The following is a 26,328-nucleotide window of genomic DNA, read 5'->3' as shown; positions in this document are numbered from 1 at the left end:
TACTTGGGTGTGATATTGTCATGTTACAGCGTTACACGCTTATGATTTTGTAATAAAATGGGGGCGTTGTTTGTGCCGGACCCTGTATCTTACTCCTGAATTAAAAGGAAAGCAGTAAAAGGCTGTCAACACCAAGCTGAGGGTGTGGAGCACCGGGAACTCTCGCTCATTGCAGGTGAGAGTATAAAATGGATTGAATACTCTGGAAAACAGTTTGTCACTTTCAAACAAACTCGAATATACGCCCATGCCACGACCCAGCAATCCCCCTGCAAATCATGGAATGAAAACATACATCCACCAAGAGGCAAAGAATGCCCATAGCAGCTTTAGTCAGAAGGTGGGAATTGCCAAAATGCCTATCAGCCAAGAATGAGTAACTGTAATAACAATCTGCGCTATATTCACGCAATGAAATGCTCCTCAGCGTGCTAAAAGAACGAACTGTTAATAGAGGCAGCAATGTGAAAGAGGGACACGTATGAGAGGCTACCCATCAATGTTTGTCCGTCATAACAGCGTTTCTCCCCGCTGCCTCCCTTCCCCTCTCTTAAATAAATATTTTTAAAGACCTTATATCATATGAAAAAAATCCAGACATAACAGAGTGCATAAGATTTCATTCAAATAAAAGGCAAAGTTCATCGATGGCATTAGAAGTTGTAATAGTTGTCGCCTTGGTCGGGGGTTCAATGGAGGGGAGGGAGGAAAGTTTCTGGGGTGATGGAAAGGTTCCATATTTTGAGCTGGGTTATTGTTACACAGGTGTATAGATTTGTCAAAATCCTTCAAGCTTATATTTAAGATGTGTGCATTTTATTCACTGTGAATTAAACCTAATAAAGTAATATCATCATAAAATCTTTTAAAAATGCAAAACAAGAAATATGGGACAAGGAATTTGGCAACGAGGGGAATTACATTTTCATCTAGTCATTTTGAAGATGTGATATGGTAAGTCCCCTCACTAGCCCCCTATGGGAAAGAAATGGATGGTGCAGTGGAAATAAAGCGACTGAAAGAGCGAGGAAAGGAAGCAAGGAAGGGAGGGAGCGAGGGAAGTGGCGAGGGAGCTCGTTGGGTACAGACTCTTGGATTGACATCTCTGTGGCATAACTTCAGTTGTACGTCTTGAGCAAATCAAGCTGATGCTCTCTAGCTGGGAGACCTTTCCACTAGATAACTAGGTTGTCCAGGAGACACGGAGAGGGGGTGATTACTCTCTGCCACCTGTCCTCGCATTGGGGCTGAGTGTGTGGGCAGAAACTCTACGTCTTCCAGACGAGAGTTCCCCACCGCGGTTGTAAAAGTTAATGAACACATCCTCGGTGACTCATTTCCTCTCTCCTGCTGATAGGACTCGTTCCAGGACTATGGGATGGCCCAGGCTTTGCTTGAAGCAGTGGTCGTGATCGAGGTCTTTGTCAAATATGAAAGCACAAAGTCCAAGACTGTAAAAATTTGTATCCTGGGGCGGTGAGGAGGAATTCTTCCACAGTTGTTTTTTAAACGAGTAGTTTAGGCTGTTTTCTCAGGATTTAGAATTTTTTAAAAATTCAAGGCTCTCCATTTTATTATATAGCCACTTCAGACTTTTCCAGATTCCTCAGCCCAACTTCATTCCTCGGTTTCCTAACACGCCTTTCTCCCACCGGCCGTTGCACTAGGTGCTGTGCACCCCACTGCCCCTGCCTGGCTGCAGTTCTTCTGGGCATGCCAATCCAATAGTATTAAAGTGTTTAAATATAAAAAAAAATAGGACTTCCGCCAAGATGGAGGCATAGGTGGAAACACTGTGCCTCCTCCCACAACCAAGTTTGAATACAACAAAGGTTTGGAGAACAAAGACACAGCCAAAGGACAGAAAATTGAATTATACGGAAGTCCGAGTACATCTAACCGTGCAACCGGACGGTAAGAGGGGTGGAGCCAGCAGTGGAGCAGGGTCGGGCAGGACAGATCCCCCGACCTAGGCACGGAAGTGGCCCGGACCTAGTCAGGGTGTGGAGCGGATTGACCAAGGTCGCACATTCGCGCATAGTGAGACGGACCACGCAGGCCCAGGGGGCGAGGACTGACGGCGGTGGCACAGTTAAGTGCAGCGGGACGAAACACGTGGGCCCGGTGACGGTGGCAGCTGCGGCACCTGTAGCTGCGGTGGCGGGAGGCAGCAGGCGGCAGATGGGACGCCATTGTCCCTCTTTGACCTCGCCCCCACATACAACGTCACAACCCAGAGACTTAGTTGCCCTGCTCTAGTGAACACCTAGGGCTCCAATCCTGCTACATAACAGGCACAAACAGCCCAAAAGATGGCGCAAAAAGAACTCAAAGTCCCAGAGCCGATAACTCTCAGCGACCGAGAAATTGCCAGCCTCTCAGAAGCACAATTCAAGACACTGTTTATCAGGATGTTCACAGAACTAGTTGATTATAGTCACAAATTAGAGGAACATATGAAGGCTAAACTAATTGAAATGAAGGGAAATGTCCAGGAAACCAATAGCGATGGAAAGGGAACTGGGACTCAAATCAATGGAATGGACCAGAAGGAAGAACGAAACATCCAACCAGAAAGGAATGAAGAAATGAGAATTCAAAAAAATGAGGAGAGGTTTAGGAAACTCCAGGACATCTTTAAATGTTCCAACATCCGGATTATAGGGGTACCAGAAGGGGGAAAGGAACAGCCACGAGTGGAAAACTTATTTGAACAAATAATAAAGGAGAACTTCCCCAGTCTGGCAAAGGAAATAGACTTCCAGGAAATCCAGGAAGCTCAGAGAGTCCCAAAGAAGTTGGACCCAAGAAGGAACACACCAAGGCACATCATAATTACATTAGCCAAGATTAAAATGAAGGAGAGAATCCTAGAAGCAGCAAGAGATAAGGGGACAGTCATCTACAAAGGAGTACCCATCAGACTGTCAGCGGATTTCTCAAAAGAGACCTTATAGGCAAGGAGGGGCTGGAAAGAAGTATTCCAAGTCATGAAATCCAAAGACCTACAGCCAAGATTGCTTTATCCAGCAAAACTTTCATTTAGAATGGAAGGACAGATAAAGTGCTTCTCAGGTAAAGTCAAGTTCAAGGAGTTCATCATCACCAAGCCCTTATTATATGAAATGCTAAAGGGACTTATATAAGAAAAAGAAGATGAAAAATATTAACAGTGAAAGGACAGCAATCTCACAGTTATTAACAACCACACCTAAAACAAAGCAAACCTAGAGGAACCATAGAAATAAAAACCATAGAAATAAAGACCACATGGAGGGTTAGCAACAGGGGAATGGGAGGAGGAGAAGGAGGGAGAAGGTACAGAAAATAGCATAGATGGTAGGTAGAAAACAGATAAGGGGGAGGGCAAGAATAGTGGGGGAAATATAGAATCTAAAGAAGTTGAGACACGTGGTTATAAACTAAGGGGGGGAGAATGGTGGGGGAGGGAATGTGCGGGTGGAGGGGAATGAAGGGGGGGAATAGAACAACTGTAATAGTATAATCAATAAAATATATTAAAAAAACAAAAAAAATAAATGACCCTTTAAAAAACTTCCAATAGCACCACCAGTAGAATAAGAACCGTTCATTAGTCAAATGAGTATTAAGTGACTTTCTACCACACTGAAGCTGGAGACAACTTATCCTTGATCTCAGATGAAGAAGCTATGAGAAGCACCAGTGTTTAACTCAAAATGAAGTTCACTGGTCATTGGAAGAAGAAGGCCAAGATCACAGTCCTCTGAGCTTCCGTCAGGGGAACTGGAGTCAGAAAGCGTCCTGCAGGTACAACAGAGATTTTTTCCCAAAGTGTGATTTTTTCCCAAGGTGTCGTCTTGGACATCTCATTAAATGTAACTGAAATTCAAGTTCCATACCTTTCCGCCCCAAACTCCCTTCAATTCTGTCAGGTGCTCAGGACTCACTCCTCCAGTTTCCCTCTGTCTCTAAGCTTCCTTGCCAATGGAGACAATTTCTCTTCTGTTTCACATTTACGAGTTTCTACAAACAATCAGCTCCCATCTTTTTGGTCCGTCCTGTAGGGCAGCCCCTGCCACCAGAGCACCAGTGAGTGCCGGCCCGGGTGGGAACCTGGAGAACTGAGGGACCCCCCTGCCTGCGTTAGAGGACACCTCACTGCCCACACGACAGTTCTGGGCGCCACTTCTGTCAGTGCGTCCCCTCCGCCCGTTGTGAGTAAACCTCTTCTCTTTTGAACTTGTTTCACCTGCTCTGGATTTCTGCCCTGAAAGGGGGCAGGAACCCCCATCAGTGACGTGAGGAGTCGTGCAACATGGAAGGTTTATAGAAAGCTGGACAGGACAAGAAGTTTACTAGCAGAAGAAAAGAAAGGGTTGGCCCAGGGAAGGCCACCTGTCTCTGGAGGAAGGGAATGACGGGGGTCTTACCAAGGCAGGTGACCTCAGTCATGTCCATCAGGAAATTCCAGCTTCAAACTCCAGTCCTGAAAGCGAGGCGGTGGAACTGCCGCGGAGTCTCGGTTTGCTGTCCCGGGGACAGGTGGCTCCGCCTGGGGCCTGCGGGGCTTTATTGTATTTTATTTACTTATTGATTAACAGAAGCTTACTGAATATCTGTGAAAACAACTCATGGGTCTTATTTTATTTTCCATCAGAAAATTCACTCCAGGGTAAGCACTTTTAACCACCCTCCTCTTTTCAGAAACGTGTCCCCATCTATGGAGGCTTGGCCTGGTAAGTGTTCACACTTGCAGGGGTCTGTTCACGAATTCAGGTGGAGTCTCCACGTAGGTGATGGTCAGATGCTCCCAATGAAACCAGTTCATTTAGAGCATGAATTCGGCCCAGAGAGGAAAGAAAACATTCAGACAGAGGCGAACGTCTTCTCAGAAGGAAAGTGAGTGAAGCCTTCGTCTGCGGGTAGGAAAGAGACGCATGAGCTTGCTTGTCCTCTGGAAGGAAACACCTGAGAAGAGAAGGAACAGGTTCGGAAGCACCTACTCTTTCTTAGGTTTTGGGTTCGCTGAGCGTTCAAACTTCCTGAGCATGAGGTTATAGCGATGAGGAAGTGGTGTAGAGATTTGTTAGGAAGACAGACAGGAAACAGAACTTACCGTGTTTTGCCATGTATAATGCACACCTATGGTTTTGTGTGCATTATACATGGGACTGTCACACCCATTACTACATGCATGGTGTGTAATCAGTATGTATACTCGTGCTATGTACCCACGTATAATGAGCATCCTTATTTTTCCCTCAAATTTTGGGCAAAAAATTGCACATCACACATAGTAAAATACAGGTAAGTACAAGTGTGCACACGAGAGGCATCTTCGCTGTCAGAGTGTGAAACACAGACAGGCTTCCAAAAGGAAGTTGCCAACCAAACCAAGCTGAGTCACGGAAGCTCCCGCAGGATGGGGACCAGATGGGTCCTCTTTAACTTTTTCTTTCCTTTCCTTCTCTTCTCCACCTCACCCACACCCACAGCTCTTGCACTTAACAGTATTGATGTAAGGATGTCCAAACCTGTAGAGACTTTTGTTAAGAATTTATTTGAGCCAAAGAGCCAGGAAGGAAGATCCCAAATGCCCTGGAGAATGACAGTTTTACATTTCTTGTTATGCTTCTGAGATTAAGGAGGAAAGGTAAGAAAGACTACATGGGCCCTGGCTGGTGTGGCTCAGTGGATTGAGCACTGGCCTGTGAACCAAAGGGTCGACAGTTCGGTTCCCAGTTAGGGCACATACCTGGGTTGCAGGCCAGGTCCACAGTGGGAGACACATGAGAGGCAACCGCACATTGATGTTTTTCTCCCTCTCTTTCTCCCTCCCTTCCCCTCTGTCTGAAAATAAATAAAATCTAAGAAAAGAAAAAGAAAAAGAAAAGAAAGATTACATGGAAGTGGTAGAAAGCAAGGTGGGGATTGGATTACAGGACAGTTAACACAAGTAAGTGCTCTTAAGGGTGGGTAGCTTATTTCAAAGGTATGTTGACCTATATGTACAAAAACAAAGGTCAGGGCTTGCTTAAGGCAAAGATAGAACTTTTACTAAAGAAGTCATATGCCTTGTGTGTGAGTACCCACCACGACCTGCCCAGTTAAAAATGTATTATCAAATCTCCCTATGACATTACTTTCCATAGAACCCTGTGGAAAGGGTTCATCCACAATTGCATTCAACATTTATGACTTAGTTAATGAAAAGGTGAATAAACATGACCAGTCAAAGGAGTGTATTGCAGAAAGAACAGCACCGAAACCAAAGGACGTAGGGACATGACCTTGCATGGGGCATCCCAGGAAATGGCAATGTGTGGTGCAGAGGGAGCACAAATCCGAGCAGATGGAGGGTCAGTGCAGGAGGCTAGAGTCGTGGAAGGGGGCTAAGACTGGGAGGGTCTTCCAGCCGAGCTCAGGTTTGGACGGGGCTCAGTTTCAGTTATTTCATCAGATGCTACAACATCAGGTTTGCATTATACAAATGGCACTCTGGAAATACGTGTACTCATGAACAGTTTCTAATGGAATCTAAATTTCATCAGCATCACATTTTAGCACATTTTAACTTTATTCCAAATTCTCTCCCACTCCAGCTATTATTGTCTGGTATTTTAGTTCTGGTTTGTATTTTAAAAATTAAATAAAGTCACCATTAATTTTATTCTAAACGTCATTATACTTATTTTTACAGCCAACACACATTTCTTTATTGTACCGCATTCTCTTCTTCAATGGTCACTTTAATTTTTGCTAAAGGACATGTTTGAGCTGTAATTTCAATAAGTGTCTGTGGACAATAACCTTTCCAAGTTTTTACAGCGTTAATGTGTCTTTATTTCATGCTTCCCCTTAGTGACTGACTGGCTGAATATAGAATTCTAGGTTGAAAAATCTGGTTCCCTTTATACAACCTAAAAAAAATACAAACCATTAATGAAACCAAGAGCATCTTCTTTGAAACAAAAAGCAAAATTGCTGAATCTTTAACCAGATTCCCCAAGAAAATAGAGGACCCAAATAAATCAAACCAGAAATGAAAGAGGAGAATTAACAACTGACACCACAGAAATAACAAAGGAGTGTAAAAAAATACTAGGAACAATTACATGCCAACAAATTGGACAATCTGGAAGAAGGTAAATTTCCAAAGATATATAATCTCCCAAGACTAAGTCAAGATGAAACAAAACACCTGAACAAATCACTACTAACAAAATCAAGTAAGTAATCAAAAAACTCCCAATAAAAATCCCAGAAAAGGTTGTTTCCCTTTACATTTTAAAGATAATTTAAGGTTGCCCGAGTTCCATTTTTAAAAAAGATTTCATATATTTATTTTTAGAGAGAGGAGAAGGGAGGGAGAAAGAAAGGAAGAGAAACATTGATCGGGTGCCTCTCCTATGTGCCCCAACTGGAGAACAAACCTGCAACCCAGGGGTTTGCCCTGACCGGGAATCGAACCAGTGGCCTTTTGCTTTGTGGAACAATCCCCAACCAAGTGAGCCACGCCGGTCAGGGCCTGAGTTCCCTTTTTATTTCTCCAGTGCCGAGCTACTCTGCTCCTTGTGGTTTTGTAGGTGATTGTGTTGACTTGTGATTTTAGGATTCTTTCTTTCTAAATGTCATGTACAAATTATTTTTAATAATTCCACTCAGTATTCGGTGGGCCTTTTCAATTCAGGTATTTCTCCAGTTAGCTATGGTCTTGTGTCCCAACCTTGTGGGTGAGTGCTATCAATGCCCACCTTGGTGCTAACTAGTGGGGAGGTAACCCCGACACAGGTCCGGCTGCCTGCTACCGTGAAAACCCATACGGGATAGGCAGGTGCTGATGTAATGGGAGAGGCAGGTGCTGATGTAAAGGAGAGCGGTGTATGTGCAGGTGCCAGTCAGCTAGAAAGTCGGGGACTCATGTCTCAAAGCCCGATCCACCTCTCAGTGGAGGTGGAGGTTTTTCTAAGGAGGCAGAGGGGAACAGACAAAGAGACCAGGGGAGGGGGGTGAAAAGTTCTCTACGTGCAGAGAAGCACAGTCCACTCTGATACGGCAAGTGCTGGTCCGGTGTGCGGCATCCTGGTTTAGTAATCCCGGCTTCCTGCATTCCCGGCCCCACGGGTGGATGGAGGTCAGCCAGTCTCCTGGAGCTGGGCTGCCCAAAGGTCAGAGCCCGTATTGTCTGAAGCTAGTTCCTAGGATTCTTACACAAACACGTTCTTCATCTACAGCCCACATACTAGTCCGAGGCTGCAGTGGCAGAAACAATTTGAAAGAATGGTGGGGTGGTTATAATTTCTCACCATGATGACTCCCCGCTGTAACAGGGACTCAGGGAAAGAACTCTTCGAGTCTTACAAGCATCTACTTCTCTTATCTAATGTCCTTCTTTGAACTGAAAAGCCTTGGAGTTCCTATCTTTGTACTGGGCTGTGCTGTGAAGTAATGGTGATTCTCATTCAGCCGCCCAAAGGGGAAGGGGCTTGCATTTAACAGGTACAGGAAGAAATAAAACTAATCTGGTAATATCAAACGCACACAGTAGTTAGGAAACTGAGGCTCAGAGAGGTTCGGGGCTGTGCCCAGTGGTACACAGTGAGGGGGTGAGAGAATTGGGACCTGAACCAAGATCCCCTGGAAGCCAGCCCCAGCGATCCCTCTCCAGAGCATCCTCAGAGGGGCAGAGGCCGTCTAAAACTGCGGAGACATCACTCTCGCCTGTCCTACCACGAGTTTACACACAGGCCGGACAAATCCAATGACAACGGCTGAGAACACTGGGCTGGAAGTAGGGAAGCCTGACCTCTGAAGCCACAGGCCTGACTGGCTGTGTATGGAACCAGCCATGGGCTCCTCTGGGCCCCAGGGTCCTCGTTAGTAGACCAAGTGGGACTTGATCATCAGCCCCACTATCCTTTCCAGCCTTAAAGTTCTGGTCTTTTGAGGTTCTAGTCAGTTGGGGTTTGAATAATCCCTGATACCCACACCATAGTGAATCCTTTGCTTTCTTCACTAGAGAAGGAAACCTTGTTACCCTTTCCAAATAGGCCATTTTTTAATAAGGCTGTGATTCTGCAAAAGGTGAGCTAGATTTACAGTCAGAAAGCCTGGGGTCACCGACCAGCTCCACCAGGGACCAGCAGTATCAACCTGGGCAGACTCCCTAATTCTCTTAATATCAGGTTGCTTGGATGTGAATGAGGATGTGTGTCCGGCATTGTTCCTAGGGATTCTGTTAAGGTCTCTTTTGATGACTTAGGTGAAAACACTTCATTGTAAAATATTCTGTGTCAATATAAGCTCTTTAGACACCACTGCCCCATATTAGGACAAGATTCAGGGCAGAACCAGGGGCAAGCGGAGAAGGGTGGGTTGGTGCCGTGCAGAGAAAGTCTCTACGTCCTCCTCAGACTCACCACTCGACACCTAACCGACACCCTGCCCTGATGGCAAATTCTTTCTGCAGTGGTCTCTAGAGTGGAGGTGGGGCATCTTTCTAGAAAAAAATGAGAAGTAAAAGAAATCAACAAAGAAAAGGGGTAAAAGGAGACATCAAAGAAAAAGTGAGTGGAGAGGCTATAACCAACAACAGGATATTGCCAGTTTGGACCGCCTGGGAAGGGAAGGGAAGGGAAGGGAAGGGAGAGGGAGGGGGAGGGGGAGGGGAGGGGGAGGTGGGGGAGGGGGAGGGGGAGGGGGAGGGGAGGTAGAGAAAAGCTTCTGTGTGCAAACAGGGAGAGGTCTGCATCTGTTGTCAAGTCGTTTCACACGGTCTGCTCTAACTGTAGATAAGGTTTTATGGATGGGTAATTTTCACACAGTCTGATCTAACTGTAGATAAGGTTTTATGGATGGGTAATTATTTGTAAACAATGTGACTGCTCTATGATCAGAAAAAGGCCGTACATGTCCTGAGGGAAGAAGATATAAGAACTCCAGAAACTGCCTGGGGTCTCTCTGGAGGCTGAAGAAGGCAGGACGTCAGAGCCTTGAATGCCAACCAGGTAATGCTCCCTGCAGCTGAGGACAGAGGGCTTTCTCTGAGTATCTGCTGACCTCAGCTACTGACTGGGCCCCACTCGACAAGCTGCAATGTAAGACGGCAGGCGTGCTTTGTGTCGCTATTTGGTTTGATTGGAATGACTTGTTTCTTTCTTCTCTGATTATTAAAACCACTGGTGGCTTTGGTGTCAGACGGTGTTGGTTCAGATCATGGCTCTGCAACACAGAAGCCATGGAACTTTAGGAAAGTTACTTAATCTTAATGAACTTCAGCGTCGTTGCGTGTGAAGTAAGTTAATGACACCTGCCATGCAGCCCAGTTGTGGGAATTAAATCAGATGAGGTATGAGCATTCAGTGAACGTCAGTCCGGTAACATTCGTTTATAGACGATTTGAGAAGATGCTGTAACTCCCTCCCCGCAGACGGTTGGCTTGACACAGAAATTCTGACTGTGTTTTAAGAGGGTTTCAGGACATTGAAGACACCTCCGTCACTCTTGGAAGGGGAAGTTTGTCAGAGGAGTGCAGGGTTAATGCAGAGATTCAAAAAGGGTGGGGGTCAGCCCTCCCCAAACACACACACACACACACACACACACACACACACACACACTCATCATCCTTCTGTTTCTTCTTGGTTAACACTGTCCAAATGTTCACATGGACATGAATATGGAACCAGTCTTCAAAATTTTCAGTAAAGTTTCCATTTCAATTTTTATATGTTCCATCATTCCCTTTAAACAATCTGTTATTCAAGAGTTAAAACATGTATCCTGATATTTGGATCACAAAAAAATGCTTAAATGAGAATTCAATGAATTTCCCATCTTAATAATTATTTGGGGAAAATCTTGGACCCAATCCCATGCTTACACTAAAATAAATGCCAAATGGAAAAAACAGAGGAGAATATGGGTGGATATGTGAAAGGTGAAGGCCAGTTTTTTTCTGATATAAATTCCAAAACTTATAAAGGAGAAAACAGATAAGACAGTATATGTTCAGTACATGACAGTTCAGTACAGCAACAAAAAAAAAGATAAATAGGAGAAAATGCAAACTGGGAAATACTCTTAGTAGCACACAAAAGACAATAAATATCCAAATGAAGTCTTTGCAAATTCCTGAGGGGAAAAATAAACAATCAAGCAGAATAATGTGCAAACCTGCAAGCAAAAGTTTACAAAAGAAATGTTAAAAGGTAGTCATTATATAAAGAAATGTTCAACGTCATTAGCATTTTTAAATGCTAACAAAACAATGAGGTTTTTCTCCAGTAGACCAAAATTAGGAAGAAAAATGGACAAATTAGACATGCACTGGGGTTCGGGGAAGCAGTGTTCCTGGGCGCTGTTACTGGGACATACACCGCAGCCCAGCTGGAGGGCATCTGAGCCTGGGGAGCAACGTGGCAGTGAGCGAGCTCCGTGAGGTTGAAACCCTGTGTGTGTGAATTTGCACTTGTAAAGAATCACAGCTACGTAAAAATTACGTGAGTGGAAAAGTCTTTTTACAATCAATGTGTTTCTGAGGAAGAAAACCAGGTTAAAGACTATATGACTCCATTTATGTAAAATAACACACCCACACACAAAAGTATGTATAAAAATGTCTTTAAACAAGTTACTACATTACTTCTCTCTGGGAGATGGGATTCACTTCCTGTTTTCTGGTTTTTCATCGGTCATTTAATAATTCATGTACTGTTGGATGATGGAAAAAGATAACAGTTATTTTCTTTTTTATCATTACTGTAACATTAAGTTTTATTGTTGAGATAAATAGTAATTCATGATTGCTTGAGTCTCCACAATTTTTTTGTTTTACCTAGCGTACATAATTGCCATGTTTATTAGTTTTATTTTTAAGTACCATGCAATTCCCAGATGCCCTAATGGTTTCATAAAATAATCTGCATTATTATTTCATACACAGTCAAATGTGCTAGGTCACCCATAAAGTGCACATGTAACGGCTTAGCACCCAACATCATTAGTTGTGTGGCCGTAACCCTTCCTCCCTTTCCCTTTTATTAATGTAAACACGGTGTTCATTCAGTGCAGCAAAATGTCGCTTTAAAAATGTACTTACTAGTCTTTCTTGCAGCAACAAAATACTAGCAAGCCAGTTACATATTAAAAAGATTATACATCATAACCGGAGGGAGTTTATTAGAATGTAAGGATGGCTCATTAAGTGAAAATTGATTAACATAATGTAACACATTAAAAATGAAGGGAAAATGTGATTATTTCACTTGATGCAGAAAAAGCATTTGACAAGATTTAACACCTTTGTTATAGTAAAAAACTAGGAACAGAAGGATACTATCTCAACATAATAAAAGCCATAAATAGGAGCTTCTGGCTAAGATGGAGGCATAGGTATAAATGCTTCTCTTCCTCGCACAACCAAAAGAAGGATAACAACCAATTTAAAAGCAAAAAACAACCAGAAATTCTAGAAAATTGAACTGTATAGAAGTCCGACAACCAAGGAGTTAAAGAAGAAACATTCATCCAGAGTGGTAAGAGGGGTAGAAACAAGAAGCTGGGGTGGAGAGGACGTGCAGCAAGGCAGCTGGTGGACCAGGAGGGAGAGGCGGTATCTGGTGGACAAGGAAGTCTCACATTCGTGTGCAGATAAACTGGGAGAAACAACTAGGGAGTAAGACAGACCTCACAACCCAGAGTTCCTGAGTGGGAAAAGAAACCTTCAAAAGCCCCGGCTGTAAAAACTTGTGGAGGTTGCAGCAGTGGGAGAAACTCCCAGCCTCACAGGAGAATTCGTTGGAGAGGCCCACAGGGTCCTAGAATGTACACAAACCCACCCACTGAGGAATCAGCACCAGAAGACCATAATTTGCTTGTGGATAGCAGGGGAAGTGACTGAAAGCTAGGTGAGCACCAAGAAAGCAGCATTGTTCCCTCTCTGACCCCTACCCCACAGACAGCGCCATAATGCCATGGAGTAGGTTGTCCACTATGTTATTACAGTTGTCCCATTTCCCCCCTTCATTCCCCTCCACCCTGCACACCCTCTCCCTTCCACATTCCCCACTTTAGTTCATGTCCATGTGTCATACTTGTAAGTTCTTTAGCTTTTACATTTCCCATATTATTCTTGCCCTCCCCCTGTCTATTTTCTGCCTACTGTGTATGCTCCTTATTCTCTGTACCTTTCCCCCCATCTCCTCCTCCCATTCCCCTGTTGCTAACCCTCCATGTCATCTCCATTTCTGTGGTTCTGTTCCTGATCTAGCTGTCCACTTAGTTTGCTTTTGTTTTAGGTGTGGTTGTTAATAACTGTGAGTTTGCTGTCCTTTCACTGTTCATATTTTTCATCTTCTTTTTCTCAGACAAGTCCCTTTAATATTTCATATAATAAGGGCTTGGTGATCACGAACTCCTTCAACTTGACCTTATCTGAGAAGTACTTTATCTGTCCTTCCATTCTAAATGAAAGCTTTGCTGGATAGAGCAATCTTGGATGTAGGTCCTTGTCTTTCATGACTTGGAATACTTCTTTCCAGCCTCTTCTTGCCTACAAGGTCTCTTCTGAGAAATCAGCTGACAGTCTCATGGGAACTCCTTTGTAGGTTATTGTCTCCTTATCTCTTGCTGCTTCTAGGATTCTCTCCTTCATTTTTATCTTGGCTAATGTAATTATGATGTGCCTTGGTGTATTCCTATTTGGGTCCACCTTCTTTGGGACTCTCTGAGCTTCCTGGACTTCCCAGAAGTCTATTTCCTTTGCCAGACTGGGGAAGTTCTCCTTTATTATTTGTTCAAATAAATTTTCCACTTGTTGCTCTTCCTCTTCCCCTTCTGGTACCCCTATAATCCGGATGTTGGAATGTTTAAAGATGTCCTGGAGGTTCCTAAGGCTCCCCTCATTTTTTTGAATTGTTGTTTCTTCATTCTTTTCTGTTTGGTTGTTTCTTTCTTCCCTCTGGTCCACACTGTTGATTTGTGACCTAGTTTCCTTTCCATCACTATTGGTTCCCTGTGCATTTCCCTTCATTTCAGTTAGTTTAGCCTTCACTTGTTCATCTAATTTGTGACTAAAATCAACCAGTTCTGCAAGCATCCTGATCACCAGTATTTTGAACTGTGCATCTGATAGGTTGGCTATCTCTTGGTTGCTTAGAAGTATTGGGTTTGGGGCTTTGAGTTGTTTTTTTGCTTGAGCCATAATGTTTTGGTCTGTTCGCACCTGTTATATATGATGGGCAGAGCCTTAGGTGTTCACTAGGGCACGGCAACCCAAGTCACTGGGTTGTGATGCTGTATGTGGGGGGTGGGTCAGAGAGGGGGAAAAATGGTGCTTTGCTCTGCTGTCTATTGCACCTCAGCCTCCTCCGTCACTTCCCCCAAGCGAACTGGGCCTTTCTGATGCTGATTCTCACGTGGGTGGGCTTGTGTGCATTCTAGGACCCTGTGGGTTTCTCCAACAAAGTTTCCTGTGAAGGTGGGAGTCTCTCCCTGTGCCTCAACCCCCACAAGTGTTTTCAATCAGTGTTTTGAGGCTTTATTTCCTGACACTAGGACCCTGGGTTGCACGATCTGTCTCGCTCCCCAGTTATCTGCACTGCACAGTCAGCCAGCCACTTTGCACAAGGTGCCCTGCTTCTCAATCACTGCCTCGCTGGGTCTGCCCATTGCCACCCCACGCCTGGAGTCTGCCAGCCACCGCCTGGGTTCCCAGGTTCTGGCTGGTGCCTCCTTGCATGCCCATTGCTGCCTTGCGAGCTCAGTGTCACCACTTCCTGTGCCACGATCCTTCTTGGCTCGGCCGCCTGACTGCGCCCAGCCTACTGGTCTGGATGAATGTGTCTATTTAACTCCTTGGTTGTCGGACTTCCATACAGTTTAATTTTCTTTCAGTTTTGGTTGTTACTCTGTTTCCAAATTGTTGTCCTTATTTTGTTTGAGGAGGCACAGTGTGTCTACCTACGCCTCCATCTTGGCCAGAAGTCTGCAAGTTATTTTCTTTTTTAAAAAACGTGGTTATCACCTAAGTATAAAAGGGTTGAGCTGAAGTCAGAAAATCTGGTTGTAGCTGCATGACAATGAGCAAATGACTTCAGATCCATTAGCCTCAGATTTTCTCCTCTGTAAAATGTGGGTATTAGACCACATATTCACTTTTGAATCTAACATCAAATAATTCACTGTTGGGACTGACTTGATTGACTTGACTATGGCCCATTGCTGCCTCATCTGTGAGAAATCTGATGCCCTCTGCTGGCGATCCTGAAAATGTCAGGGGCCAGCTGTCAGCAATATACCAAATGCCTCCATTTGGTCACTTTTAAACCGTTCAGACTTACAGTTAGGTCCTGGGCACTGGCCCAGAGACCTTGCAGGTGAGAACAACACCTCGTAACTCAAGATGTCCAATCTCCTAAATACTGAATTTGAGATTCCCTTTACTGGTTAAGCCAGAAAAGTTTTTTTTTCCCCTCCATGCATGGTTTGGCATCTAAATTCCTGGTCCGTCTCACCAGTGCAAATGTGTTCGGATTGCAGATCTAGGTGAATCCAGGAGCTTCAGACAAACGCTGACGAGGGCCCTGAGACCCTCTCAGTCAGTGAAGGATTCCGAAGCACGTCTGTCCCGGGGAAGAGGAAGATGGCAGCCCAAAGGGCGTGGCTGCTCCTATTGCTCAGCTGCGCAGGCAGCACTCAGGTCCTGGGGGGTGAGTATCAGCCACTCAGCTGGAACTGAGCCCATGGCCAGTGTTCACGTGACTCGTACAGCACAGCAAGCCGCATTCGCCCCCACAGTGTTAGGCACTTCAGGAAATAGTGTTAGAGGCAGGAACGAAAGACGGTGTGACGTAGTTGTTTTTTTAAAAGCCAGGAATCAAACAGTTCAAACTTCCTGTTTGTGAGCCATAGTTGAATCATCAACTACATGGAGATTACAATGATCATTTTAGTTCATTGTGAAAGGTGAAGATAATGTGTTTAAAGTACCTAACACCTCACTGTTAGTGAATGAAAGCTATAATCAGAACTACCAGTGTTTAGACTTTGCTTTCCTATGTGGACACACAGGGGATTTTGGTTGGAAAAATAGCTCCTACACAGGTAGAGACCCAGCATCACACACAACATAACATGTTAACAAAGTGGGGAGCAGAACCCTAGAATCCACCAGGGCAGAAAACAGGAAGAAAACTGCATGAGTGAGCTAAAACTTACTATTGCTGAATATCTGAAATGGAAGGGAACGAAATGTGGGCTCATCTGGTATAACTCCATTGTCCTGTTGGTGAGGAGGGGTAGGGACCTGCCCCAGGTCACGCTGTAAGATGACGGGGTGCTCTGGCTGCTGGTCCTGGGTACCTCAGAGTCTCCAGTGGCCTCGCTGGGCATTGCACGTGGAGGGCAAGTGAGGAAACCACGGCCAAGAAGCACCTTTGTTGAGAAGAAGGCCTCTTGAGGGTGTGCAGTGCAGTCTGTGGCCTGTCACCTCTTCCAGAGGGGCGTCAATTGGAAGGGAATACAAAGAGAAGCAGGGTTCTTTGGGCATGTGGGTGGCCGTGGCCAAAGTCTGTGGTCCAGCCCCCAGCTCTCTCAACCATCTACAGCTGCTCAGGACCTGGCCCCTCCAACACCTTCTCGGAACCTGCTGGAGTGTAAAACCCTCCTCTGGCCAGCTCCTCCTGCAAGCTGCCTTCCAACTAGTCAAGTAGTTCCTGTTGTCCTGCTTCTGGCTTCCCTAAGGCAGCTTGAAATGTGCCCAAGCTCCATCCTGGGGCGTGAGACACAAGCCCCCTCCGCCACCCAGGGATTCCACCGAACTTCTCCAGTTTCTTTCCTGGAGAAGGCGAAGCCAGAACACTCACCCCTGGTCCATCTAACTATCCCCTTCTCACAGATCTTCCTGTCAGCTGCACAAAGACTTTCTACTTACTCTTACTGTCTTGGGAGGAACTCTCACGACACATCCTGTGTATTCCTTGCATTGTGCCTTATGGGAAAGTCCAATCTTGTATTCAAGGGGAGTGTGGGGAACTGAACTGAGAAGGGCCTTTTCTCTGCCCCCGAGACTCGATGGTCAAGACCAGTACCCTGTTGCCTTGCAGTGATTTCTTTGCCGTGGCCCTCAGCAGCCCTCACCTGAAACAATTCACTCAATGTGTGGACAGAGGAAGAACAATGATTTGTGGACAATAAAACACTTCACCCAGTGACTATTTTCAAAAATATTACACTGGTTAAAATGATAATATGATTTTTTAATAGCTACAATTGGTTAAGTAGCTACTATTTATTGAACAATTACTACATACCAGCTCTATGGTAATCGCTGTCCATGCATTATCCCATTTAATCCTCCCAAAAATCCAATGAGGAAGGTATATATTGTCAGCCCATTGTGCAAACAAGAAAACTAAAGCTAGAAGAGGTTAACTAATGTCCCCAAGGCCACATCTAGAAGTGGTGGAGTGAACAGACTGTTAGCAGTCCAGGCAGTGCGCTGGCAGCTGCAGGCCCCTGACCCTGTGTGCAGTGGCAGGAGCTCTAGCCCCACCAGAGGCGGGGGCCCCAGGCTGCTGGAGGAACGCTAGCTCTCTCCCAGGTCCCACCTCCCCTCCACCTAAGTGACCTCTGCAGGTCCCTTCGCCTCTTTGAGAAGATTTTCTTATCTGTGCAGTAGGGATGTACCAGTGTATCTCTCTCTCTTAGGAAGGTTCTGGTCCTAAGGCAACCTGAATGATTCAGTGACGTGGCCCAGTCACCATGCCCTTGCAGGAGCACTTTGCCCCCCCCCCGCCCCGGTCGCGCTGCCTTGGGTCCTAGGCCCTGACTCTCCTCCCCTTTCGCTATGCTTGCCTGGCAGGCACCCTACACCTAGGCGAGCCAGTGCTTGTTCTTCCTGTGCCCACCTTGCACATTCCTGCCCCTCTACCCCTCTGCTCAGCCTCCCTGCTTTGCCTGACGTGTCCCCCTCCTGGNTCACCATGCCCTTGCAGGAGCACTTTGCCCCCCCCCCACCCCGGTCGCGCTGCCTTGGGTCCTAGGCCCTGACTCTCCTCCCCTTTCGCTATGCTTGCCTGGCAGGCACCCTACACCTCAGGCGAGCCAGTGCTTGTTCTTCCTGTGCCCACCTTGCACATTCCTGCCCCTCTACCCCTCTGCTCAGCCTCCCTGCTTTGCCTGACGTGTCCCCCTCCTGGGGACTGACTCTGAGCCCACCTATTCTCAAGCATCAGCCAAATTGCTGTTTCACCTGTCCTGTGTCTTCTTGGACAAACAAAAACAAAACAAACAACACTCTCTTTGTGTAATGCCTCAAACTACCAGTGTATGCGCCTCCCCCAATCCTGTGATGCTGGAATGATAGCTCTTTGATCTCAGTACCAGTGTGGGGTTGTGCCTGTTGCTGAGCAGGTCTGTTCAATTCTGCATTCCATGAGTGGAGGAATAACCGCAGGTGGGCGTGGGAACCCACCGGGCCCACTGTGAGACGAGCCTGAGCCAAAACTCCGCTGATCAGCCCGTTCCTGCAAGCCCCTGCTCCGACACCTTGGCCCTCCTGGAATTAGAACCCGTTCAGAGCCAGTGCCCAGTAACCCTCAAAGGATCTGGTGGTGGCCTTTCCCCAGCGCAGTTACCCTGGTAAAAGGCCATCGTTCCCTCTGGGAAAGTCTGGGACATAGATGCCCAGAATGAAGTGTTTGTGGCATAGGAGGGCCCTGCCTTGAGGACACCCAGCCTCCTCCCCTTCAGTCAAGGGATCCGGTCTGTAAACCGGGCCAAGTGCAGACATGGATTGTTTTCACCATCGTAACTTGTCGTTGCCTTTCGTTTACATGCAGACGTCCTCTTCCTGCACAGCTGTCCTACTGGGTGGTTTTACCACAACCTTAGTTGCTACGGATACTTCCAGAAGCTGAGGAGCTGGTCTGACGCTGAGGTAAGAAATGTGGCCCACGCTTAGACTGGCTTCTCCAAAGCAGGGGGCCTCCCTGGGATCTGGGTCGCCTTTGACTCAGAATCAAGGACCCCGCTTGGCATCCTGAGAAGTTACCCAGCCGGGGAAACAGAGAGAAGAGGGTTGTGTGCTCTGCTCACTTGAATTTTTGAGCACTGATACAGCTCTGTGCCCAGACTCTAGATGGGCTGCAAAGATGTAAGGATGAACGAGAAGCAGCCCCTACCCTCCAGAAGATCACTGTCAGTAAGAAAGACAGACAGACATCAATCCAAGGAGGATGAGGAGCTTACAGAAAGAATAACTGGACTGCAGCAGGTTTACCTGAAAGAGAGCTGGTGGGGGGGGGGGGGCAGGCCTGGAGCATCCACCTCAGAGCCCTGACGGAAAGTGAGGCAGGAAGAGGCAAAGCTTTGCAGTCTGCACAGCCCAACCAATACTGATGCACCGCTGCTGTTTGTTCCCCACTGAGGCTCGGTCTAAGAGATGCCCAAAGAGCCAGACTAACTGAGTCACCTCCCAGGCGCACGGGGAGTCCATGCCGCTGTCTCTCTGAATTGTGGCTGCTTAACGGAAGTAACTGTGGGGGTGCCTCCTGGGGAAATATGGGGTGATCTGGATCCAGAGTGGCCCCAGAACCCCTGGTATAAGCAACTCAGCAATGATGGAGCCCTTGTGGCGAGATGGCCACTGAGGATGCAAGTCTTCTCTGGCCTTAAAAAGCACAGAATTAATGTAAGATTGTGACATTTAAATGGAAAATTCCAGTGCAGTGTGAGCATAGGTGACCTCCCAAGATTCCAGCAAGAGTAACTAGCAAACCTAGGGAGGTCAGCCTGAACCCGGCACTTTCCTGAGCTGATGTGAACTAGACAAACAAGGTCCAGTGAAAGAAAAAGCGCTCATAGAGAGTGATGGACTTTCTCCTCAGTGTGTGGGAAGCAGCTTGAGGAAATAAATCTTGGGAGGCCATTTGTATGAATGCCTGTCCCTGGAGATTCCGGTGCTACTTCTGCCGAAACAAGGAGGAAGCTCTCTGGGGATGTGGGAGTGCCGTAGACCTGAGGTTAAGTCACGACTGATACTCACTAGTCACAGATGTACCTCACTCCACAGGATTTCTTGCTGTAAAATGGGACAGCACTGCCCTGGCCAGTGTGGCTCAGTAGGTGGAGCATCATCCTGCAGGTCAAAAGGTCGCGGGTTCAATCCCAGGTTGGGGAGTACAGGAGGCAACTGATTGATGTTTCTCTCTCACGTTGATGCTTTTTTCCTCTCTCTCGAAAAGTAATGAAAAAAAATGTCCTCAGGTGAGGATCAAAACAATGGGATAACACGTTTACCCCTTGGGGTTTTGCTAAAAGTCTATGGCACGTGGTAGATGCTTAATTCAGGTTTTCAAGGCAAAAAAAAAAAAAGGTCCACAGGATTGATACCGAGCTTTGGCAGAGTTAACCATACAGAACCAGAAGACAGATAAGGTTCTGGACACTGTGTTGCTGCAGCTCCTTGACTCCTTGCCAGTGTTGATGGCTGATCTTAGTTCTCAAGACTCCCAGAAGCTGCCCAAGGAGACAGTGAAGATCGGTAGACCAGATCTCAGCCTCCAGAGGCAGAGGGTGGTCTGAGTTCTGTTCCAGCTTCATCTCTACCAAGTGTGAACTTGGAGGGGAAATATCACTTGAACACTTCGAGCCCATTTCCTCCGCTGTCCCAGGAATTTCTGTGACTGGTGCACTCACTAAATGCTGGCCGGTAGTCCGGCTTCCATGCCTCACACGCTTGATAGTCAAATGAAATTCCCAGTATGAAGGCATTTTGGAATTGTAACGTGGTGGCAAGTGTGTGTGCTGAATTGTCATCAAACAGTATCCACACCCAGTCACAAGCACTATCCTAAAGGCATGCATTGGCGTGGCAACCACAGCCAATCCATGTTTTTATTAAAGTTTTATCACATCAGGCCCTGGCTGGTGTAGCTCAGTGGATTGAGCACAGGCCTTCAAACCAGAGGATCACGGTTCAATTCCCAGTCAGGGCACATACCTGGGTTGCAGGCCAGTTCCCTGCAGGCCAGCTCCCAGCAGGGGACGCACGAAAGGCAACCATACATTGATGTTTCTCTCCCTCTCTCCTTCCCCTCTAAAGATAAATAAATAATTAAAAAAAAAAGTTTTATCACATCAGCAGATCCCGTAACGCAGCTCTGAAAGAGCGTAAAATAAAGCGTAGATCTCTATCTATAAAATACGTATCTATGAAATGCTTTGTTGGACAGTAAGTTTCTGGTTAGAGAATAGCACGTTTTATAATCAGTGACTTCTTAGATTTATTTGAAATGCAGTATTATAACGCATAACTATAACCACAGTATCCTCCTACCAACTCCCCGTGCGGCAGCCATTACTTTCTGCATTATTCTCCACTTACAGATAAGGAGACGGGGCCGCGGACAGGTGAAGTGACTTACCAAGGTCGCACACAGTGAGGAGAGGCAAGACCAGGACCCCAGGCGTCCGGGGACCCTAGAGCCCATGCCCTTGCCTGGAGCTGCCTCTTCCTCTGAGACCTGATGCTTGAGACAGTGCGTTCTCTCGCGCGGAGGCAGGAAGGACAGGAAGTTTCCGGTGGGGTTAGGTTACTACTTCCGGTGGAGGCGGGGCTATCTGAGTCCACGGGCCCTGGCACGCCAGCGTCTTGGGGTGAGGGCTGTGCTCCGAGACTTCCAGGCATTGTTACAGCCCCTTTTTGCCCACAGCTCGAGTGCCAGTCCTTTGGAAACGGAGCCCACCTGGCGTTTATACAGGATTCAACGGAAGCCGAAGTCATAGCAGAGTACATACGTGGCTACCAAAGAAACCTGTCCGTCTGGATCGGCCTACATGACCCACAGAAGGTAAACCCGGACTCGGTTCAGCAGTGCCCCCTGGGGGCAGCCCGAGAGATAGCCCCTGCCTGGGAACTGGCCGCCAGGCCTCCTGTCCAGGGGCACACATAGTGGGTCTTCCTCGGTTACCTGCCTCCAACTGAGAGAGAGGACAAGGCCTCAAGGTCAAGTACAGCTCTGGCTCTTAGTGGAGAATACAACATCCCGTGGCATCATTTAGTAGAGCTTTTATCTAATTAAAGTCCTCCCGAATCTTAGAGCACAAAACTGCCAGCTTTACAGATTCTTCAAAAAAACGTGTGTGTTAGTATGTACATATGGGTACATACATATATATAAACACAATCACAGGTCTGTTATGGGACCTGGCTTAATGAAGTCGCCATTAGATCTTGGCTTACAGTTGAAAACTTTCAGCTCAGCTTTTTCTGGTGTTTCTGGTGTTATCCGTAACTTTGCGCATAGACCCTCATTTTCTTCCCTGTCCGCACCACGTCAGAAGGCATGGCGTGTGAGGCCTTTGGGCTCGTTGCTGAGGTCTCCGAGGGGTCTGCAGTGTGGGGGTCCATGGCAGGGCCTCTGCAGCTACCCCAGACACACAGGAGGCACACAGGACGGAACGCCAGGCTGCTTCTTGATCAAACTCTGCCAAAGGTGTCACAAATGGTTTTTACAATTAACTTTCCGTTTTTTAATGTATTTATACTGCTATCAACCAGAACGCTCTCATTCAGAGATCAAATAAATAGTTACACTCTTTCCACTAGATAGTTTTTGTAATTTAATTTTTTAAATTAAATTACAAAATTTAATTTATGACTCCCATTTATATTTATGATAGAGGAATGTAAGTGACAAATAAACGTTCTAAAGTGTTACAATGGCCCTGGCCAACGTGGCTCAAGTTAGTTGGGGTATGATCTCGTAAACCAAGTGGTAGCAGGTTCTTCCAGGTCAAGGCACATACCCAGGTTGTGGGTTCAGTTCCCAGTCAGAGGGCATACAAAAAAGGCAACCAATCAATGTTTCTCTCTCTCATTAGTGTTTCTCTCTCTCTCTTTTTCTCTACCTTCCTGTCTCTCTAGTGGCAATAAAAAAAATGTCATTGAGCCCTGACTGATGTGGCTCACTAGATTGAGTGCTTGCCTGTGAACCAGAAGGTCACCATTTTGATTCCCACCAGTCAGGGCACGTGCCTGGGGTGCGGGCCAGGTCCCCCGTTGGGGGCATAAGAGAGTCAACCACACACTGATGTTTCTCTCCCTGTCCTTCTCCCTCCCTTCTCCTCTCTAAAAATAAATAACATCTTTAAAAAATAATTTCTTTTAAAAAAGAAAAATTTTAAAAAGCTTGCAATGTCTCTAGTTGTTAAAGAAATACAAATTAGCATAACGTAATATGACTTATGTTATCAGACTCTTGCTTTGTCTTAATAAGTAATATTTTTAAGACTGTGGAGAAATGCCCAGTAGGTGGGGATGTAAACCTGCTCATTCCTTCAAATGAGCTATTTCAGGAAACAGTTTGGGGATGCATATCGATACCTCCAGCTACTCGTGCCCTGTGCCCATTAATGCTCTTTCTGGAATTCTGTCCTAAGAAAACAAGTTTAAGTACAGAAACAACTTTATGAACAAAGTTGTGTATGGCACTGTTATTTGTAATCATTGTAAGTTGAAAACTATATAAACATCAATCCTTAAGGGGATTATTAAGGTAAATTATGGTACATACTTACTATTTAAAAATGTTTAAGAAGCAAGGTACAAAGCTGAATATATATTTTAAAGATCACCACATTTTTAGTACAATAAAAATATTGTGAGAGACAAAAGTGTTTACACCAGAAATAAATGTACCAAGAGATTAGTAGCATTTTCAGAATGATTTTCTATTTTCCCTTCTCACACATTCCTGAGCTTTCCCAATTTTTACAATAAAAATTGCATTGGAAAGGGCCCCAGTGGGGTGGCTGACACCGGCGTGTCCTCTGTCTTGCAGAATCAGCAGTGGCGGTGGGCCGATGGCACCTCACTTTCATATAAAACCTGGTCTGGCCGGTCCGTGGGTGCGCGCAAGCACTGTGCTGAAATAAGCCCCAAAGATGGTGAGTCCAAAGGCAGCACCCTCACCTCTGTCCTTCTGCTGTCAGGCACAAAAATGGACACTCGTCCCCCACCCCCATTTCACACCAGCAACACTTCTGTTCTCCAGGACAGTGGCCTCGTCACAAACATTGGACACCAGCTTCTGTCGTTTGTGACCACTGTGACATGACAATCTGCCATGTCACCGTATCAGCTGTTCAGTTACTTACATAACATTTTCTTCATATCCACTTGCTTTTATTCCTAAATACATTTATTTTCAAATCCTGTTTCATACCATGGTGCCAGGGTGGGGTGAGATGTGTCACATTTCAGGAAACCTAGGCTACAGGGAGCATGTATGGGTGACTCTTCTCTGGCTTCTTCATGGTGAAGGTCCCCAGGAGCCCAGAAACCTCCTCCTGGCCCGGGTTCCTCCCTCTTGTTGGTTTCTCTGAGCTTCGCCTCCAGGCCCCAGTGCCCAGAACTTCAGCCGCAGGCGGCATGTGTTGCTTGAGCCTCCTCGTTGCGCTTGCATGCCTTTTCTCCATTCTTAGCTTTTTGTGCTAATGCTCTGGAGTTTTGACCTTAGCACTGGGACATTGGGATATAGTGATATTTGTCCCCTACACGGTAGGTTTAGCGTGCCCTGACTTCACTTGGTGGATGTCAGAAGCACCCGCACATACACACACACACAGGTTGTTGCAACCGGAAAGGTCTCCAGACATTGCTAAATGTCCCCTTGGGGAGTAAAATCACTCCCACTTAAGAAACACAGCCAGTAAGCATTATGTAAGATTTCAGGTGTAAAACAAGAAAACAGAATAGCAAAGATGGAAAGGAGACTTGATGCCAAAGAGAACATCCTAGTGGGTTTAAATGCTATTACAGCCTCACCAGAACTCCCCTCCAACGCAAAGAGCGGGTCTGGGGTGGCCTGGACTGAGGACTCGGGGACTGGGGCTCAGGTGGAAAGGACGTGGAGCAGGGTTAACTTGCATCTGAGGAATAAAATTATATGCACAGAAAAGAGCGAGAAAGCTTTCTAACAGCAAAGAAGGAATGGTGGACATGAAAAAGCAAACTCTGAGACGAGGTCCAGGGAGACCCTCATATGTAAGAGTGCTTCATCACAGAAGAAGGAAGGACTTACACAGACTGACAAGCTGTTGTTAAAGTCACAGGGCAGATGAAAGGAAACAAGCAAGACCTGTAAGTAGAAGCTACCAAAATGTGGATTTTTAAAATCTGAACTAAAGGAAAAATAATTGAACAATAAGCACTGTTCAAAAATGCAACAGGCTATTTACCCCAAGAAGTAGTGAGACACTTGTCACTAGAGTTAACCAAGGAAAAGTGAACATTGTAGTTGTTACTATAGTTGCAGCCTTAGAAGTGTGAGAAAAGCGGCTCGATGGCACACAAGAATCTACTGGGGAACTTTTTAAAAATATAAATCCCAGGGATCACTGGACCTACAACATCAGAATCTCTAGGGCTGGAGGCCCGACCAGCTGGAGGGAAGTGGTGGACCAGATGCCTCCTGCAGTCCCTCCCTGGAATCCAACATTCCAGCTGGACAGAGTTCTCAAACAAGTATCTTTCCCATCAGTCCATGTTCACAGTCAAGTGCCTGTTGTCCTCCAGAGTAAACCAGGTCTTCCTCTCCAGATTCCTTCACTGATTGGATGATTATCCACATTATAGCGGGCAACGGGCTGTACTCAAAGTCTACTGGTTTAAATGCTACTCACATTTTTAAAAATACCTTCCCAGTAACATCTAGACTGGTATTGAGCAAATCATGGCACCATGTCCTAGCCAAGTCAAAACGAAAAATTCACCATCACACCTTACCTCAGCTTCGCCAGAAAATGCTGCTAAGCTCAATATAGAATCAATGCATCAAAGTGTTTGTTTATTTTCTTAACAGATTTCTTAACTTGGGACGGCAATGAATGCAACAAGCACCAACACTTCCTGTGCAAGTATCAACTCGCGTATCAACCGTAGAGCAAGAACGGAGATTCCTGCCAGCCCTTTGCACAAGCCCCTTCCTCTTCCCTCTCAGCCATACTGGCCATGTCTGATCAGTGGCTCAGAGAGTAAACGCAGTACCGAAGGCTGGCGAGGTTCTTACTGCGCTGACTTTGTCAGGCTCAGAGGCAGAGACCTCAGCATTGATACAAGAGTGGGTTCTAGCTGCACATGTTCACCCCACAATCTCTGTCCTTGATATTCTTTCCCCTCCCACTTCCATTTGGCTTGAGCAGACTAGGAGCGCACCTCCGCCCTGACGAAAGAGTTGGGTGTTTGGCCGTCAGGGATACAGGTTGGAAGACGGGAGGAAGAAACCAGGCAGGAGCCTCTAGCCCCTCCACTTGTACACCCCCCTGTCCTCTCTCTGTTGC

At 46.2% G+C, this 26,328-nt stretch overlaps 1 protein-coding gene across 1 annotated transcript; it reads left to right on the top strand.

The window, feature by feature from the left end:
• The first annotated feature begins 15,625 nt into the window (after positions 1-15,625).
• REG4 (regenerating family member 4) lies at positions 15,626-26,033 on the top strand. Its single transcript, XM_037038925.1, has 5 exons — positions 15,626-15,692; positions 18,825-18,922; positions 21,699-21,836; positions 23,829-23,934; positions 25,851-26,033. The coding sequence occupies exons 1-5, from the start codon at positions 15,626-15,628 to the stop codon at positions 25,928-25,930; spliced, it is 489 nt and encodes a 162-aa protein (XP_036894820.1). The 3' UTR covers positions 25,931-26,033.
• Positions 26,034-26,328: the final 295 nt, after the last annotated feature.

This window comes from Sturnira hondurensis, unplaced genomic scaffold (genome assembly GCF_014824575.4).
Source record: "Sturnira hondurensis isolate 20B ecotype Veracruz unplaced genomic scaffold, ASM1482457v3 Scaffold0024822, whole genome shotgun sequence".
NCBI lineage: Eukaryota > Metazoa > Chordata > Mammalia > Chiroptera > Phyllostomidae > Sturnira > Sturnira hondurensis.
Note: the sequence above shows the minus strand (reverse complement) of the source record. Positions and strands in the feature narration are given on the sequence as shown.